Here is an 18,019-nt window from a genome sequence, read left to right as displayed (position 1 = left end):
TGTAGAATGTAGAGCATGAAATATCAGAAGTCCATACATTTCACTACATATATTTCTGAGTAATTGGGTGGATTATATAGATACTACCCATAGTCTACGAATCATTCTATATGTTTTACCATTTTCATCTTTGCTGAATTTGTTATATTACTAACTCCAGTACGCTTATAGCTTTATTTGATTAACAATATATTCTTTCTTGGGAATTAGTGGATACTGTTGTCCAAGATTACGGAGGTGATGAGTGCTAACTTTTGTTTGTGCTTCTTTGTAGTCTGATGTCAAGTGCTGGACGCAATTTAATCTGTTGAGTATTGGCATCATGCATGTGTATATTGGTCTTCTTGGTTTCAACATTAACTAATCTTGTGTTCTTGTGAGGCTGAGATTCAAGAAGAATGTGCATGAGAGTGTTCATTTGATGGGGTGAATCATAGGCTTTCGCAGTATAAAATGTAATAATATAGGCCTTCCCAGTTGGTAGAACTAGCATACAGGGAATCTGGCTTTGCTAGAATTTCACTATGATTTTCGCTGAAATTTTAAAGAGTCAAAATATCATCATCTTTATGTTGTGATTCACATCTTTTGAGACCCCTCTTTGAAGAGCACGAGATGTTGCTCTAATGTTATGATACTTTCCTACAATATAATTGAATCCAGAGCCTTCATTATTAAGCTTTGGGTATCAGTTCAGCTCGTGGATTGCAACATAGTATTTGAGACTAGAGGGTGTTTGGCTAAGCTTATTTAAATAATCTTATAAGTTTATACATCTTACAAGATGTTTTTAGAGCTTGTAAGATGTCAGATTTTATTTTAAAAAATAAGTTTATTAAGTGTATAGATAAAAATAAGATTATGGGGCTTATAAGATGTCAGTAATAGCAAATTTGTGATTAATTTAAAGGAATTTGTTAAGATTTTTTTTTTAGCAACTCATTCTTTTTAAATAGCTTATAAGTTTCTAACATATTTATTTTATAACTTATAAGCTCTTTAAAAGTGTTTAAAAAACTCATCTTAGTTTTAGAGCTTATTAGCTTTTTAAAGATATTTAAAGAGTGTATCACCTCACCCCAAACACCCTAACAAGAGTTGGAAAAATTTATTCTCAACTACCAAATCTTCTTCTTCTATTAGAAATCTATAAAGCACAACCTTCAATGTAAAATGCTAATAAACCACAACATCGATCTCCTATTTTAAAACGGTCAATACTTAAGTAAATTGGCTCTTAGATCCATTTTTTTTTTGTTTTTCCGAACAGAAGATAAAATATTCATTGCTACAAAAGTGTTTACAGTTCGGGGGAAGCAATGCATTTCAAAAAAGTTTGACGTAAATCATCCTCGTACAAAAAATGTCATGACAAACTAAGTTTATTAATACAACTCTTTTTACTAAAGTATCAACTACCCTATTCACTTTCCGATAGACAAACAAGAAATTAGTGGAGGGGCCGTAGGCGACGTAGAGGGGTTCCGTGGTGTCTGCAAATTGTGAGCGCGTCCATTCTTCCACCCATCAAATTTGTCTGGTCAGTTCCCCTTCCTTTATTCTCCCAACCTCTCAACTTCAATTGCCCTCTTCCCCAAACTACCTATTTTTCTAGAACATTTCTTTGGATAATTTTATTTTTTTTTCATTTTTCATATTTTCATCAAAATTCACTTTCACCCTTTTTGGTATCCCCTGTTTCTGATTTTTAGATATTTATTGAAGATATATATATATATATATATATATATATAAACTTTTTTTCTTGTTTCACATAATTATGTAATATTGAGAATATGTAAACGTATATATATTTTTTAGCGACGAGGCTGAGACCTTGCGATCATGAGATTGCGCGTTCAAATATGCAGTCTACTTTTAATAGTAGTGTATTATTGATTATTTATTTGTGTACTTTGAATATGTTGGTTGATTTTAAAATATTGATATGTTGCATTAGTATTCGAGTTTATATGCACTGATGTAATAATGAACAGTATAAAAATAAATAAAAAATTGCAAACATGAGCATATGTGCTTTTGAGTCAATCGATTGAGATTATATTATTAATAGTTTCAATTTTTTACTGTTATACCAATATATATACCATTATCACCGGATAATAATATATGTAATAATCAACAATGAGTTATTATTATAATCAATAAATAATTATTAATAAACTAAACTAATACCCATATACAGATGCGATTGAAACTCATGACTATATAGTTATGGAGTTTCAAATTATAAGTATCGTCTTGACAATCTAGAAATTAAATGGATACAAATTATTTGAACAAGTACAATTAATTAGGTTAGTTGAATTTATTATTCTTTTTGAGGTTTTAACTTTTTGTAATCAATTTTTTTTTAATATTTTTATGTTATTTCATTCCATCGATGATTAGCATATAATTGTCCGTAGTTTTATATCGACCAAGTATGAGAATTTAAAAATCATAAAACCAATATTAATTTGATTAATCTATTTTTTGCACTGCAAAAGTTTCGGGGATACAACTAGGTTTATTTACGTACCAGATACGTGTGCTTAATTTTAAAATTTAAAATTAAAATTTATTAAAATTATTTGTTTTGAATTAGCTAAGTGTTTATGGATTTAATATAAGAATAAATGAAAATAAATGACATATGAATTGGAAATTAAAAAATAAATAAAAAAATTAAATAAATAAGAGGTTAGTGCAAATAAAAAAATAATTTATAATTATATTTTAAATATGATTAATTTTGATATTATAAAACAAAGTATGATAGTTTTTAAGCTTTTTCTTTATAAATTATATATAATTAGTGATCAAAGCACACTCGTTGCATGTTCATAATATTAATTTTTATTACATTTGTGTTATGAAATAAAAGAAAAGGAAGATAAAACTAATAATTGGTCAAAATTTAAGATAAATGAAATTTTAAATTCACATATAGAAAATTATTAAATAAAATAAATTAATTAAAGAGATAAATATCGTATAAGCAATAAATATATCCCCACATTTATAATTAATTAGCCTTAGTAACTAATATATAAATAAAAAAATGCTAATTTAATAATTAACCTCATTTTCTTAGAATACCAACTTCTGTATTTAAGCTGATAATCACTTTTCACCACTCCCAATAAAAACACACACACACACACACACACACACACACACACTCTCTCTCTCTCTCTCCCAATTTCTTCTTTGCTGCATCTTTTCTCTGATTCTGCATTCGCCATTCATTACTGCCACTCCATTTCCCTCTACGACATCATTCTCACACAAAACACACACTAGATCAAACGTATAGTTATATCTGACAGAGATGTGGCGGTGCGTGTCCCGTGGTCTCCGCATTCCCTCTAAGAAATCTACCTCCGCCGCCCCCATCAGCCGTTTCTTCTCAGCTCAATCTGTAAGATTCCTGCTTCTTTCACTTTTTGTTTTTTTTTTCAATTTTTTTTCCTTGATTGGTCAGATATTAGCTTCATATTTATATATGTATGTGGATATATGTTGTAATTTGCTTCCAATCAGGAATCTTGGGTCTTTCTTTCAAGTGCAATTTTAGTTGTTTGCCTTATCGGTGGATTTGGTTTTCAGCTTGATGGATGTATTAGCTGGGAGTTCGAAATGAAACGTGTTTCGTGTTTGATTTAAGAAAATTGGTGACTTTTTAAGTGTTCGATTAATTTTATTCTCTCTCTCTCCCTTTTTTTTTTCCTTTCTGTTATTGCCTATTGGTGGAATCGGGTTTTTAACTTGTCGAGTTAGCTGGATGTTTGAAATATATTTGATGTCCTCTCAGAGCTGTATTTAATCCTTTATTTACTGGTGTTGGATAGAATGGGGCAACGCCATCCTATACAGTGGTGGATCACACCTATGATGCAGTGGTAGTTGGAGCAGGAGGTGCGGGGCTGAGGGCCGCCATAGGGTTATCAGAGCATGGATTCAACACAGCTTGCATTACCAAGCTTTTTCCCACTCGCTCCCATACTGTTGCAGCACAGGTAATGTAGTTCTGTGTCTCTCTTTGTTCATCTAATTGTTGTGTTTTTTTGCTAAGGCAAGTGCATGATTCCAGGATATGAACTTGTTTTTTCCCCCATAGTTTAGTTTGTGTATATTTCCACTGATTGACTTTTACTTTATGCATTTGATGGAGCAATAAAAAGGAGTATCAGATATAGGTGTTGAAATAGTTTAGAGTTAAGAATGTTATCAGTTTCTGTGTGCTGGAGGTGTATTTTCTAAACGTTTATTTCGTCTTCTCGTCTTCCGCCTGACTTGCTTATTGTCTTTTTAATTAAGATTTTACTTTTTGTTTCTGTTTAGCTTTGGCTTTCGGGTTTGCTTGAACACTCTTATTGTGGGAGTGGTTATTTTCCCTAGTGATATGTGTTATATAGAAACTGATGACCTGGAGGCATTTTGTACTTCGAGGAGAAAATTCAATTTTTTCAGAGGCAGTTTTGCTTGAAATTTTGTTGCATCCAGTAATTGTTTAATTATCTTTAAGCGGCCTCTTTTATTTGCATTGGTTAAATGTTTACTTGTTTAACTAATGTACTTGCAGTAAAGATATAGGTTCTTGGAACAGTTTTCTATGATTGTAAGAATTTATTAATTTCCAGACCACTCCTTGTTGGGGGGAATCACTAAATATTTTTGGTATGCATAATTTAAACCTCAGCCATAACAAGATCATTAGCATGTTGCATGAGGTACTTTTTACATTAGGATTATGGATTTGAGTCATTTGACATTATCCGAATGTTAAGAGTCATTTAAACCCTTCCATTCCCTACTATTATTCTTTTACAATCGTGCATTTCAAATCGTCTTGCTTTCCTAAATGATAGAGATCTTAAAGTAATTTCTTTAAAATCCAAATCCGAAGCTTTGAAATATCTGAATGTCTTACAGGATCAACGGGATTTGACTTTCAAATTCTTCATTGGAAAATGATCTATGGACTTGTTGACATCCGTTTTATGTTTTGCTGTCTTTGTGTCTATATGTTGCCTGTTTATCCAGGCAGTATCAGTTGAGGTGTTTTCTTATTGGCTATTGTCTCCAGCCAAGAGATTGGGGTATCAGCGATAATTGGAAATATTCTTTGTGCTTATTGTTATGGCAATAATTTGCTCTTTGAAGTTCAATGTATTACAAATGGATTAATCTATGAGCGTCTAATAGCTATCACTGGACATCTTTTGCAGGGTGGAATAAATGCCGCATTGGGGAATATGACAGAGGATGATTGGAGGTGGCACATGTATGACACAGTAAAGGGAAGTGATTGGCTAGGTACACTAGCTCTCCAGATAAACACTGATATCAAGTTTCTATCCTATAAGACAATTGCTATATTATAAGTCATTGTCTTCAGCAAAGAATGTGTTTTTGTATAATCAAGTTATACTGTTTTAGGGAGAATTGCCTTTTCTTTTTCTTTGTTTTTCCTTCTATGGCCTGGTAAACCCAGGTAGAGGATTAAAACATAATCTAATTCCAGCAATTAAGTCACACATAATAACCACAAATTAGGTATCCCATTTAGAAGAAATGTATTTTATATTTCTAATTCAATGTGTCCAATATTAGTTCAGTTGCATTATTTCTGTGCTTGCATGCGTGTATATTTTCGTGCGTTAGAATGAGAACGGCTAGTTTTTCTTATTTATATCTTTTTATTGGATTGTACTACAGAATCTACGTTTCCTTGAAACGATCTCCTTAGATTTTGAGTTAAACTGGGTGCTTCTCACTTTTGTATGTCCTGGCTGTAGAATCCTCTGAAAGTATCAACTATTACTGCTCTTACTGCATTGGGTCTGAATCTGTATAATATGAAAGGCTTGCTTTTCTTCTTGTATCATATGATTGTTTCATTTGAAGTTGAGAAGGCTTTGGGCAGTTTTATAGTAAGAAACAATAATGTATATGTAACCTTGTTGTGGTTTTGATTCCAATACAGTACTGTTTGTGTATTATTTAATGTTTAACATTATTCACGAAAGTCCGAAGATGGTCCATGATAGACTAAATTTACGTAATACCAGTACTAGATGATTGTTATCTTGGTGTTGTGTTCCACAGGGGACCAGGATGCCATCCAGTACATGTGTAGGGAAGCACCAAAAGCAGTTATAGAACTTGAAAACTATGGGCTACCGTTCTCCAGAACCGAAGATGGGAAGATATATCAACGTGCATTTGGTGGTCAAAGCTTGAATTTTGGAAAAGGTACGGTGACAATTTTCACTGGAAATACAGTTCCCTATTTTTTTTTTTTTTGTTCAAACTCTCTTTAATCTGTCAATCCCTACTCTTCATAGGTGGACAAGCATATCGTTGTGCATGTGCTGCTGATCGAACTGGACATGCTTTACTGCACACATTATATGGGCAGGCTATGAAACATAACACACAATTTTTTGTGGAATACTTTGCCCTTGATTTACTTGTAGGCAGTGATGGTAGGTTTCCCCAATTCATTTCTGCATGCATTTTTAATATTTTCTTTGGTGTTTCCATTTTATCCATGGTTTTGCCTGCACCTGAAATGAGTAATGGCTATCACCAATACTTTTCCTGCATCTGTGAAAATCTTATTATGTTTTTCCATACACCCTCAATCCGTTGATAAAAGAAAAACGAACGTCTCGAATTCCTCGCCTGGACAATTGCATAAATAAATGGAAGTTCTTGATATCTGGATTAAACTTCATGCAAATATATATTTGTATTCCTGACTCTCTAGGTTGTGTTTGATGGTTGATATCAGGTAGCTGCCAAGGTGTAATTGCCTTGAATATGGAGGATGGCACCTTACATCGGTTCCGTGCTGCCTCAACAATTCTTGCTACTGGGGTAACCATCTATTTTTCAACCATATTTTAGGCTTATATAAGTGATGTTGAAAATGCTCGTTCTAATATTTATCAGTTTCACCTGAAGAAATGTTGTTTTTTGTGATGTATCTTCAGGGTTACGGTAGAGCATACTTTTCTGCAACCTCTGCTCACACTTGCACTGGAGATGGCAATGCTATGGTAGCACGTGCTGGGTTGCCGCTACAGGTTTGTATAATGTTATTATTCCCTTAATTGTGGAGGGTATTTCGAAGGGAATACTAATTTCCTAAATGAACTAAATATGTAGTGAATTTTCTCCAACTACTTGTTATGTGAATTTCATTTTGTAGGATCTTGAGTTTGTTCAGTTCCATCCAACGGGCATATATGGTGCTGGGTGTCTCATTACTGAAGGTTTTGTGCCTTCATATGCATGTTCCAGTTTTATTATTCTTGTTTCACTTATTAGCTTTATTTAAGTTCCTTTACTTTTTCGCCATTCTCAGGGTCCCGTGGTGAAGGTGGTATTCTTAGGAATAGTGAGGGTGAAAGATTCATGGAACGATATGCCCCAACAGCTAAGGATCTTGCATCAAGAGATGTTGTATCAAGATCTATGACCATGGAGATTCGAGAAGGGCGTGGCGTTGGTATGTAATCATCAACTCACTGGACATGTAATGTTTACAAATTGAATACACATTGTTCCTCTGTGTTTGCCCACTTCTTCAATAGTTCCAAGGTTACCTCATGTTTCGTGTTTGAGTTTCGAGTCTCCTGATGATGATTGATTGCTTCTTTTTGATTTATAATAGCAGAGCTCAAAACCAATGCCCATCATTTTGAGATTCCCCATCCTACTTGTGTTGTGAGCAAAACCACTTGATCTTCTGTTGACAATCCGATCTCCTCCCTGAAATTGCCCATATATTATGCTATCACTTCTACAGTATAAAAGTACCAACTGATTCTACACATTTGGTTGGCTAGTGCGTAAGCTTGCTTGATAGCCCAGTTCCTTGGTTCTGGAAGGCTGTCCCTTGGAGCATGTAGTGACTTTATCTAAGTTGTAGTTTGCATGCTTCTATCATTTTCAGGGTGATTGTGATAGTGATCTTTTTCTTCTGCCCTTTTTGACCCCCTAAGTTCTTTTTACTTGATTTTAGTTATTTTGGGTGGAGGGCTGAGTGGAAGGTAGCATGGAGAGAACTACATTTGTTTTTTAGTCTAGCTATCCCAATCACAAGAATGCATATTATGTAACAGAACCTGACATTGTTTCATGGCATTATCATGCGACTCTTTAGTCTGAGGCGTGTCAAGTGCTTGCTTTGTTCTGTTTAGACATGGAATTCAGGAAAAATGTACTTATTCTTCATGGGATGTCCATTAAAGAAGTGCCTCTTGAGATCCTAACTGTTACCTCTGGTATATGACCAGAGTCTTGACATATTATTCTTGGTATTCAACAGGACCCTTGAAAGATCATATTTACCTTCACTTGAATCATTTGCCTCCTGAGGTCCTCAAGGAGAGACTTCCTGGTATCTCTGAAACTGCAGCCATTTTCGCCGGTGTTGATGTTACAAAGGAACCAATCCCTGTTTTACCAACTGTGCATTATAACATGGGTGGAATTCCCACAAATCACCATGGAGAGGTAGGATTGATGGCGTGATATTGAGTAAATATCACGAAACAACATGGATCTGATGTATTTAACTTCTTCATTCTTTTTAAGGTGGTTACCATCAAAGGTGATGATCCTGATGCTGTGGTTCCTGGACTATTTGCTGCTGGAGAAGCTGCCTGTGCATCTGTTCATGGTGCCAATCGACTTGGAGCCAATTCACTTCTTGACATTGTTGTCTTTGGTCGGGCTTGTGCAAACAGGGTGGCGGAGATCCAGAGGCCAGGTAGCCAAAAGTTTTTTTGATATTGTGATCCGATGCCTTATGGTCCGTGTAATACAACTTTGAGATACATTCACTTGTACTGTTGCAGGAGAGAAACAAAAGCCACTAGAAAAGGATGCTGGAGAGAGGACCGTCGCATGGTTGGACAAGCTTCGGAATTCAAATGGTTCCCTTCCCACCTCTAAAATCCGGCTGAACATGCAACGGGTAATGCAAAATAATGCTGCTGTATTTCGGACACAAGAAACACTGGAAGAAGGTATGCAACATGACCTACTTTTTTAGTGTTTTCACTTGCATTTCAGCTCAACTGACATTTAACTCATGTTTTTATGCTTGGTCTTTTGTGCCTCTAAGGCTGTCAGTTGATTGATAAAGCCTGGGAGAGTTTTCATGATGTCAAGTTGAAGGACAGAAGCTTGATATGGTACCTTTGCCTACCTACTGAAAGTTGTGCACGAACATTAATGTGGTCTCTTTGCTTATCTTCTGTTTTAACTTTCTAGGAATTCGGACTTGATAGAGACTATTGAGTTGGAAAACCTTTTAATTAATGCATGCATCACCATGCACTCTGCTGAAGCCAGGAAAGAAAGTAGAGGAGCTCATGCACGTGAAGATTTTACTGTGAGTTCTAAATCCTTCACTGCAATTTCTTTGTTTGGTTTTGGGTATTCTGTATTGAATCATCTTTCTGTATAACTGAATGTAATGGTCTGTGATTGCAGAAAAGAGATGATGAACACTGGATGAAACATACATTAGGGTAAGCTTTCCCCTCTGAGTTTCCTCTCTGTTTTTTATTTTGCTATCCAGTTGATTAACTACTCTCTGTAGGATCAACAGAAAAACTGTATGCTATTCTTGATAAATTGTATAATTTATATCTGGGTTGTGTGTGAGATAATAATAAAATGATTTAAGATAGCCCGCTGGAAATAGAAGCAGGAGTTGACCTAGGGCCACATGCTAGTGCTTATTATGTGTTTTCATTATGATATCGTACTGTACATGGCCCACATGTTGCTCTGCTCAATAGCATTCTAAACATTCACAAGCACTAGTTAAAGTCTGATGCAGTGCAATTAACTCACTATAATGCTGAGCCCTAATTTGCTGGATATGATGCATATCTATGTGTTTAATTTGCCGATCACTTACTGAACCATTGAATTTCCAAACCTACATTTCCTTTTTGCTCCATATAAGTTTTGAGTTTTCTCAAGACTAGGGGACTTTGAGTATAAGCGGTTGAGTTGACGTAAATGTGTAAGCATTCAGCATTTGGCCAACTCCTGAGTGGACTCATAGTTTACTAAGGGAGGCAAGAGAAGTGGGAGGTACTTGAGGACATCTAGTGAATGGGGATTATATTTTTTATAATTTGATGGGTGCTAGCATTCTCTGATCTACAGTTGCTTTTGCCAAAGCCTTGTTTTGTTCATAAAAGCTCATTCTGTGGTCTACAGATACTGGGAAAATGAGAAAGTACGACTGGACTACCGGCCTGTTCACATGAATACACTTGATGATGAAGTTGAATCCTTCCCTCCCAAGGCTCGAGTATACTAGTTACGCTTGCTAATTCGTGAAAATTTGGTGGCTTGCACAATAGATTTCTCTGCTAAGGCTGAAGTTGCAATAAATTAATAAAAGGGAAAAATTTTGGCAATAAACATAGCTTTCATCCTTTCAGGCTGCTGCTTATAGATTGCAACCTGAATCACAATGTAGAATGTAGCTTCCCTTATCATCATTGGTGATTTGTTCATACAATATCATGCTGTGCCTCGTCCTGGTACGTATTGAGTGATTGCTTATGTATGGATATTTATCCCATGAATTTAAACATCTCTGTCAAGTTGCTAGTGATGTATATGCTCAGTCAAGATCTTTTCTGTTTCATGGGGAACTAGTTGCAACTGTGCTTAAATTGATTGCTTTATAAAAATGAATTTCGCTGCTTCCCTGCTGCTTATGAAACTTCTCGTCTTCGTTTTAACATATTATTTGGTAAACTTTTACGTAAAAACTCAAGTATCAATTGGGGCATTTTAATTCATGTATTAATAACTCGTGTATCAATTTAACAATAACACTGAAACTGGTATGGAAACTGCAAATCCATTAGTTCAAATATAGCTTAAAAGAACGGTTCCAGAAAATAAAATTCAGCACTGCATTAGTATATGTAGAAGATGGGCATCATTAGTTTCCCTCGTCTATACTATTACAAAGGGAAGAGGATTTTTAGATTTAAATGTTATAATATTGAAAACACCTTTCAACTTTTCAACTCATGTTAAATTAACTATTTGATCAAATTCGTTTAGAAAATTAATTCCACACAATTACATGTACTCAAAAATTAAATTTACTCTCATTTTGTTTAAACTGTTAATTGAAATTAAAATAATATATTAGTATTTGTTTTTGCATATATACAAAATCATCGTTATCAATACAATATATACTGTATAAAGTGTTAAAATTCTTAATTTAATTTAAATAAAATATTTATTGATAATTAATGCATTAAAAAAAGTTATCAAAACAATTTTTGCTTGTGAGGTTGTAAGGTAATGACAAATTTCAAAATAAATAAACAGTATGAGCTTTAATAAAATAAAAATATTAAAAATTATACATGCAGATACTGAACGCCAGCATATTTGGTAATATTTTAAGAAAACAATGTTAAGTTCCAATAATAATAAAACAAGAATGTGCCTCTTATTCTAGTAATTTCAAAATGTACCCTCGTTTGAGTATAATTTTGCATATTGAATCAGTAAAAGAGTTGAGCTTGAGCCTAATTCGATCAAATTTTCTGGCTCAAACTCAAACTCAACCTTGTCAGCACATATACTACAATATTTTAATTAATGTTATGAATATACGATTTCATTATCTTTATTGTATATACAATATTAGATTAGTAGTAACATAGTTAGTAAAAGTATAGAAAATACGCATTAAATTATCTGAATGTTTGCACATATATAATTTTCTATAGTTATATAGTTACCAAATTAAAAAATTATATTCGTCCAAATAATTTTTCAATTAAATTATACAATATATTGATTTTAGCAAAACAAATAAATATAAGCTAATTATAAACAAACGTAAATGAGAATGGTCATGATGAGCATACATTTTAAAAATATGATGATGACAAGTTAAATATTTATATCTTTCAATTATACAAAAATAGAAAGAAGAATGTTTTAAACAAAACGGTGATTGATCTTATCAAATATAATGTAATAATGATGACAATAATTAAAAATTCTCAACCATCATAATTATTATTAGGGTTAATTATATTTTGTCATCCGAATTATGACTATTTTCACATTAGCTTATAAATTGTTCTTTTGTGTCAACTTACCATCTTAGCTTTATAAAACTTTGCAATTTGTCATTTACAAATATTTTTCAACTAAATTTTTTATCGAAAAAGCATCACATGCAGTGGACATGTAATATTTAAGGGTTATGTGATGTGATATTTTTCACATATGCACAGCATGTGATGTTTTTTCAAGCAAAAAAATCAACAAAAAGATGGTCACATATGGCAAGGTGCAAATTTCGCAAAGTTGAGATGGTAAATTGATAAAAAAAAAAAAATTCAATGTCAAAGTGTAAAACAGACATAGTTCGGAAGGTAAATATAATTTATCCTTATTATTATTATCTTTAGATTTAATTCATGAAAATCTCAAATTTTAACATATGTTTATAAGCAGTAAAATAGATTGCATATTATGTGTCTTGGGTACATATACTCACAAAGAAATTTTAAGGGCTCTTTTACTTTGTATGATGGGATAAAGATGGATAATTTCATGATTTCAATTGTGCCTTTATCGCAATTAATGACGGGCCAACCACATTAAAATCGAGCTTGGGATAAATGAAGTAAACAGAAAATAGACCTTGACTGCTAGGAACATCAAGTCCAATCCTTCTAAGTAAAAGAGGCCTAAAATTTAAAGGTAATCGTTAGAACTTATTAATTTACAATAACACAAGAGAGTATAAATTAATATTGAAGTACAACAATAAAATTTATATGCATTATATTAAAGAATTATTTAATTATATATAATTAAATTCTTCGCAACCAATATGTACCATCTTTATTTGAAGGGACAATTGCACTTTCCTTCTTGAAATTTGGTAGAATTATATATAAATTTTATGTGGTTGGAAAATTATATTTAGGACTCTTAAGGTTTACTTCCGTCTAATAAATAAGTTAATGCGTTATTCAAAATTCACTAAATTTACTGACATTAACAAAAAATGGAATAAAAGTTCATATCACCCCAACTGACTTACTACTGATTTATTGCATTTCAATAAATCTTTTTATAATCAAATTATCATGATTCATCTTCACGTGTTAATGCACGTGAGGTGGGTTTATCTTCACTATATAATGGTAGTTTAATTAGAAAAACTATTTGACTTGTAATAAGTCAATTAAGGGTAAATATCAATTTTTTTTTTGTTATTTCAAAAAATTTAATAAATTTTGAATAACGGGTAGACCTATTTATTATACGGATGCAACTAAATATGATTTTTTAAATTGCAACAAATTATATGTAAATTATAACAAATCTCAGAGGATGGAACATTAATAATCTCTTATATATATATGTACAATTCTGTGGACATACTTCTTGATATGAGTTGAGATCAATATTGCTACAAATTTCCACTTTTCATAATTCCACGTTCCCTTTCAATTTGTCTCTTATTTGCTGCAGATTCCTATACACAATATCTTTATTCCCAACGGGCTTTCATTGTCGGGGTATGGGAAAATAGCCATGAGCATCCTTACGTGTTGCTATGAGTGGGGTGTAATGCTTTTTATTTGGATTGAGAGGGTTAAACCATCCTCTGGGTTCCTCTTTACTTCGACGGGAGGAGGGTCTTTCTTGTACCTCCTTCTATTGTGCTGATTATCTTTCTTTATAGCTGAGCACCCTCTAAATTTATATACATGTTCGCCCGAGCTAGTAGGTCGTAGAAGTCGGAAACATGCTTCTTGGCTAGGGATCCGAAGAGAGGTCCACCTCGAGGTCCTTGCGCGATGGCATTGATTAGTACTTTCGGGTGTGTGGTTGGGACTTCCAAGATAACCATGTTGAAACACTCAATATATGCCCTCAATGTCTCATTTCTCCTCCTGCTTCACTCCGAAGAGGTTGATGGCTGATATTCGACACTTCTTGCTATTAGCAAACTGGTCTAGAAACCGAGAGCTAATTTCTGCAAAAGATCTTATTGATCCAGTTAGAAGCTGGTCCAGTCATCGTTTAGCAGAATCAATTAGTGTAGTAAGAAATACGCGACATTTAATATTATTAGTATACTTGTGTAACAGTGCTGCTTTTCAAACTTAGGGATGTCCTCAGCAGGGTTGGTGGTGCCATTGTAAGCGGCCAGGTGTGAAGACACCTTGAAATGAGCAAGAAACTCCTTTGCTATGATGTCAGTGCCGTAAGGAATACCATGCTCCAAATGTGGGATCTCCTTCATTACCTCTTGATCCAATTCCATCATTCTTTCATGAGAGAGTGTTAGCTTTTGAGAGGTCCTTGGGGAACCACCTCCTTGTTGGTAGGCTCAACAAGTACAGGACCACCCTGTTGGAGATCAGTAGGGACTTGCTCGTTAGTTCCTTGCTCATTCGGTGCTCTGCTTCCTGCTTGGAGGATTGTCCCACTCCACTAGCTTGGGAGCCTCAGGGAGTTGCATTGATTGTCTCCACTATGAACTACCGTAGTTTCTCACCGAGCAATGGGTTGACACAACAGGTATAACTGTCGGATAAAAAGCTGGATCGGGGGCATCCTCTCCCGACGACCTGCTCTAGAGGTGGGATAATAGAAACTTGTCACCGCCAGCCAATCAGGACATGCGTGGCCCTCACTATCTACCGCGCAGTTTGGCTTATCCTAACGCAGTTGACAGTTATCACCTATCACCTTTTAAAATTTGTGCAGATTTCTTACATTCTTGCACGTAAAATAGCACACCTAGACACATGCTCACAGCTTAGCATGACTTTACCACATTAGCCCAATAGGCACACATAGGCAACTCACTTGGAGTTTTCCTCCTGAACAAGCACTAACGGAGAAAATTTTTTCAGGTAGATCTTTGGTGGGAATAATTTCTCTTACTTCAACATTCCAACACTAAGTCTTGCACTGCTAGAGTTAGAGGGGGGGGGGGTTGATGATGCCTCGTTAAATATTTTTTTCTCAAGACCAAAAATTAAGGAGGCGGGCCCCTATCGAATAGCCCAGCAGGGTAGTCCCGCTGGTCCACGAGCAATGATCAAGCATATAGCCCATCTAATTTTACTAACTTTGCAGGCAGTAAGATGAATCAACCTACAAAGGATGACAAGTCATATACATTTTTGACATCATAAGACACATCATATAAAAATAATCTCCAACAAACTTCTTATAGGTTGATGACAGTCGACTTGAAAGCAACAGGTAAAACAAAATTGGCAGAAATGGGGTTGACTGACAAAGCTCATTTACACTATCATATCTTCTTCAAGGTAAGTCCAAATTACAATCCCTTTGTTTTTATTATTTAGCTAACTCACACACACTTTGTAATAGTATATTACAAGCTGCAATCACTTTCGAGATTCAGCCATAATGATAACCAAATTCACTCGCTCTTACTCTCATTTCTCTTGATTTACAACAAACTTCTCTCGTATTTTTGCACTGCACATAATTATTATTTTATCAAGTCACTTAATTATTTCAAAATTATTCTTATATTATTCTAAAGTTTTTAATTATTATTTTAATAAATCAATTACTGACTTAAGAATTGAAATGCTAACTTCAATTTTGCAGGGTAGTCCTCTTTTAATCTTAAAAGTTTTATAGAAATCAATCAAATATTATAGTACGACTGAATTTTGGTATAAATCAAGTGTTAAATAAAATAACTTGTATGATTTTATACTAACAATAAATTTTATCTCCTTAAAAACAAAATTAAATAACATACTGATTATCCTACTTTATTCTTAAAAACAAACTTAAACTACAATATAGTCACCCAAATTTCACTTTTTCTCTCTACAAAATAAACTGAATTTGATAAAAGACAAAAACAATATTTTAAAGTTTCAAACCTCCTCCAAGTGAAATGAGTATAGGGGACAGTAAGGACGTGGCAGCTTTCAACCTGCATGGAACACACGTGTAGGATTCAAGACCAACTCCACTCTCCACGTCCGCCACATTTCTCTATATAAAATGTAACAGATGCGGGGATGCCGATTCAGAATTTCATCTACATATTACTGAACTGCAAGGAGAAAAAGACTGCATATCTCAAGCAAGTGCAGAAATGGCGTCAAATCTGAGCCCCGTGTATGCATACACGGTTGTGTACGTCAAAGATGTCGCGAAATCTGTTGCCTTCTACGCCAAGGCCTTTGGGCATCAGGTTCGCCGCCTCGACGACTCTCGCAGGTACCTTCAGATCCCAAATTCTTCGTGCAAGTAGGAATGTTGTTGGAGTAATTAATTAGTTGAGAGCGAGTGAAGAAATAGGTGAGTTTTGCGCAGATGGGGCGAGCTGGAGAGTGGGCAGACGACGATAGCCTTTACGCCGGCAAGGCAACACGAGACAGACGATTTGACCGGAGAGGTGCAGATCCCTCGTTCCACCCACCAGAGGAACCCTATCGAGGTCTGCTTTGATTATTCAGACGTCGATGCTGCATACAAGGTGTGTCCATATGCCTGATATAAGGCTTTGTTTGTTTGTTTGTTTGTTTCTTTTTTTTCTTCCATATAAAAATTAAAATCCACTTCAAAATACCGAAATTGAAAATTGACAAAGTAACAAAATAAAAAAAGAGTCGGATCTCTCATGTGATTCTGTTGTTGATCTGTGGGATTACGCATGGCTGGCGGAGCAGAGAGCGGTAGAGAATGGGGCGGAGGCAGTAAGCGCGCCGGAGGAAAAGGAGTGGGGGCAGAAAGTAGGGTACGTGCGAGATATTGACGGGATCGTGGTGAGGATGGGAAGCCACGTCCGGTAATCTCTGAGGACTTGATATAAGGTAATGTGCTCGTCACATGATGTGTCGCACTCATAAATAAGGCGCTCACCTTGCTTAACTGTGTTGTGTAGCGAGTGTTTGTGAATTTTATCTTTCTGAAAAGTTATGAAAATCACGTCAGCTATAATATTTAACTATCTTAGTTACTGTCCTGAAATATCCTATGCTTCGAGCATCATACTTTCCTATGAGTCTTCCACGAGAGGTCTTGGTTTGTTGTGTATGTGCGTGTGAATTTTTCTTTAAAAAACACTATCCTAGTTCAGACACCTTGTCGCCTAGAATGTTACAGAAAAATTACCTTCAAAGTTTGTTTGATTTGGTGAAGTGAAAAGAGATGCATAATGTCTTGTTAGCGAAAACAAATGAAGGAAAAGTTAAAATGGACGCATATGATCCCCACAAATTGAATAAAAGATCAAATTTATTTTGATATATTACCCTTAGACAAATTGCAGCAGCTACTCCCCACCTCTTTTTCGCCTGATACACCATCCCCGACCACTCCACTGTTACTAGACTCCCCACCTGAAACCTAGACACCATTGCCACAGCCACGGTGCCCCCTTGCGGATTTCGGCTCTCAGCAACAGCAACAACAACACACGCACAATATTCACGACAGAGTTAATTAATTTTTTATTATTAAATAAAAAAAAAAATTATATTATTATAATTTTTTTAAAATATTTAATAAAAATCAAATCGCGATTCGTCAATAAAATATTAGAAAAAACAAAATTATTGGCAGAAGTCGGGAATTCAAATCCCAACTTGGAGTCGGGATTTCAAATCCCGACTCCAAGTGCCTCACTTTAAAAGTGGGGCACATTATATATGTAAATATATATTATATGTATATATATTTAAATATGATATGATATATATATGTAAATATATATAAAGTGGGGCACTTTATATATGTAAATATATATTATATGTATATATATTTAAGTATGATATGATATATATGTAAATATATATGTAAAAATCTTTGATTGACCTATCGTATTAAATTTATTAATATAATTTTTTTAAAAAAAATCTTTCACGTCGAATTTTTTTGCATTTTGGTGGTGAATTATGAAGTTTTTGTG

At 34.4% G+C, this 18,019-nt stretch overlaps 2 protein-coding genes across 2 annotated transcripts; both read left to right on the top strand.

Annotated features, from left to right (window-relative positions):
- Positions 1-3,145: 3,145 nt before the first annotated feature.
- LOC105176105 (succinate dehydrogenase [ubiquinone] flavoprotein subunit 1, mitochondrial) lies at positions 3,146-10,693 on the top strand. The gene is made up of 16 exons (XM_088877197.1): positions 3,146-3,424; positions 3,855-4,022; positions 5,235-5,322; positions 6,115-6,261; positions 6,354-6,498; positions 6,807-6,888; positions 7,005-7,097; positions 7,223-7,286; positions 7,379-7,522; positions 8,345-8,532; positions 8,614-8,788; positions 8,877-9,047; positions 9,146-9,215; positions 9,295-9,415; positions 9,517-9,554; positions 10,258-10,693. Exons 1-16 carry the CDS (start codon positions 3,335-3,337, stop codon positions 10,358-10,360), a joined length of 1,887 nt encoding a protein of 628 aa, XP_088733323.1. The 5' UTR covers positions 3,146-3,334; the 3' UTR covers positions 10,361-10,693.
- A 5,431-nt stretch (positions 10,694-16,124) lies between these two features.
- Positions 16,125-17,079, top strand: DSI-1VOC (dessication-induced 1VOC superfamily protein). The gene is made up of 3 exons (XM_088877137.1): positions 16,125-16,326; positions 16,423-16,585; positions 16,779-17,079. The coding sequence occupies exons 1-3, from the start codon at positions 16,202-16,204 to the stop codon at positions 16,899-16,901; spliced, it is 411 nt and encodes a 136-aa protein (XP_088733263.1). The 5' UTR covers positions 16,125-16,201; the 3' UTR covers positions 16,902-17,079.
- The last annotated feature ends 940 nt before the right edge of the window (positions 17,080-18,019 follow it).

The sequence above is a fragment of the Sesamum indicum genome, linkage group LG13 (genome assembly GCF_026168435.1).
Source record: "Sesamum indicum cultivar Baizhima isolate 11 linkage group LG13, ASM2616843v1, whole genome shotgun sequence".
Lineage (NCBI taxonomy): Eukaryota > Viridiplantae > Streptophyta > Magnoliopsida > Lamiales > Pedaliaceae > Sesamum > Sesamum indicum.
This window is presented reverse-complemented; position numbering and strand designations above follow the sequence as displayed.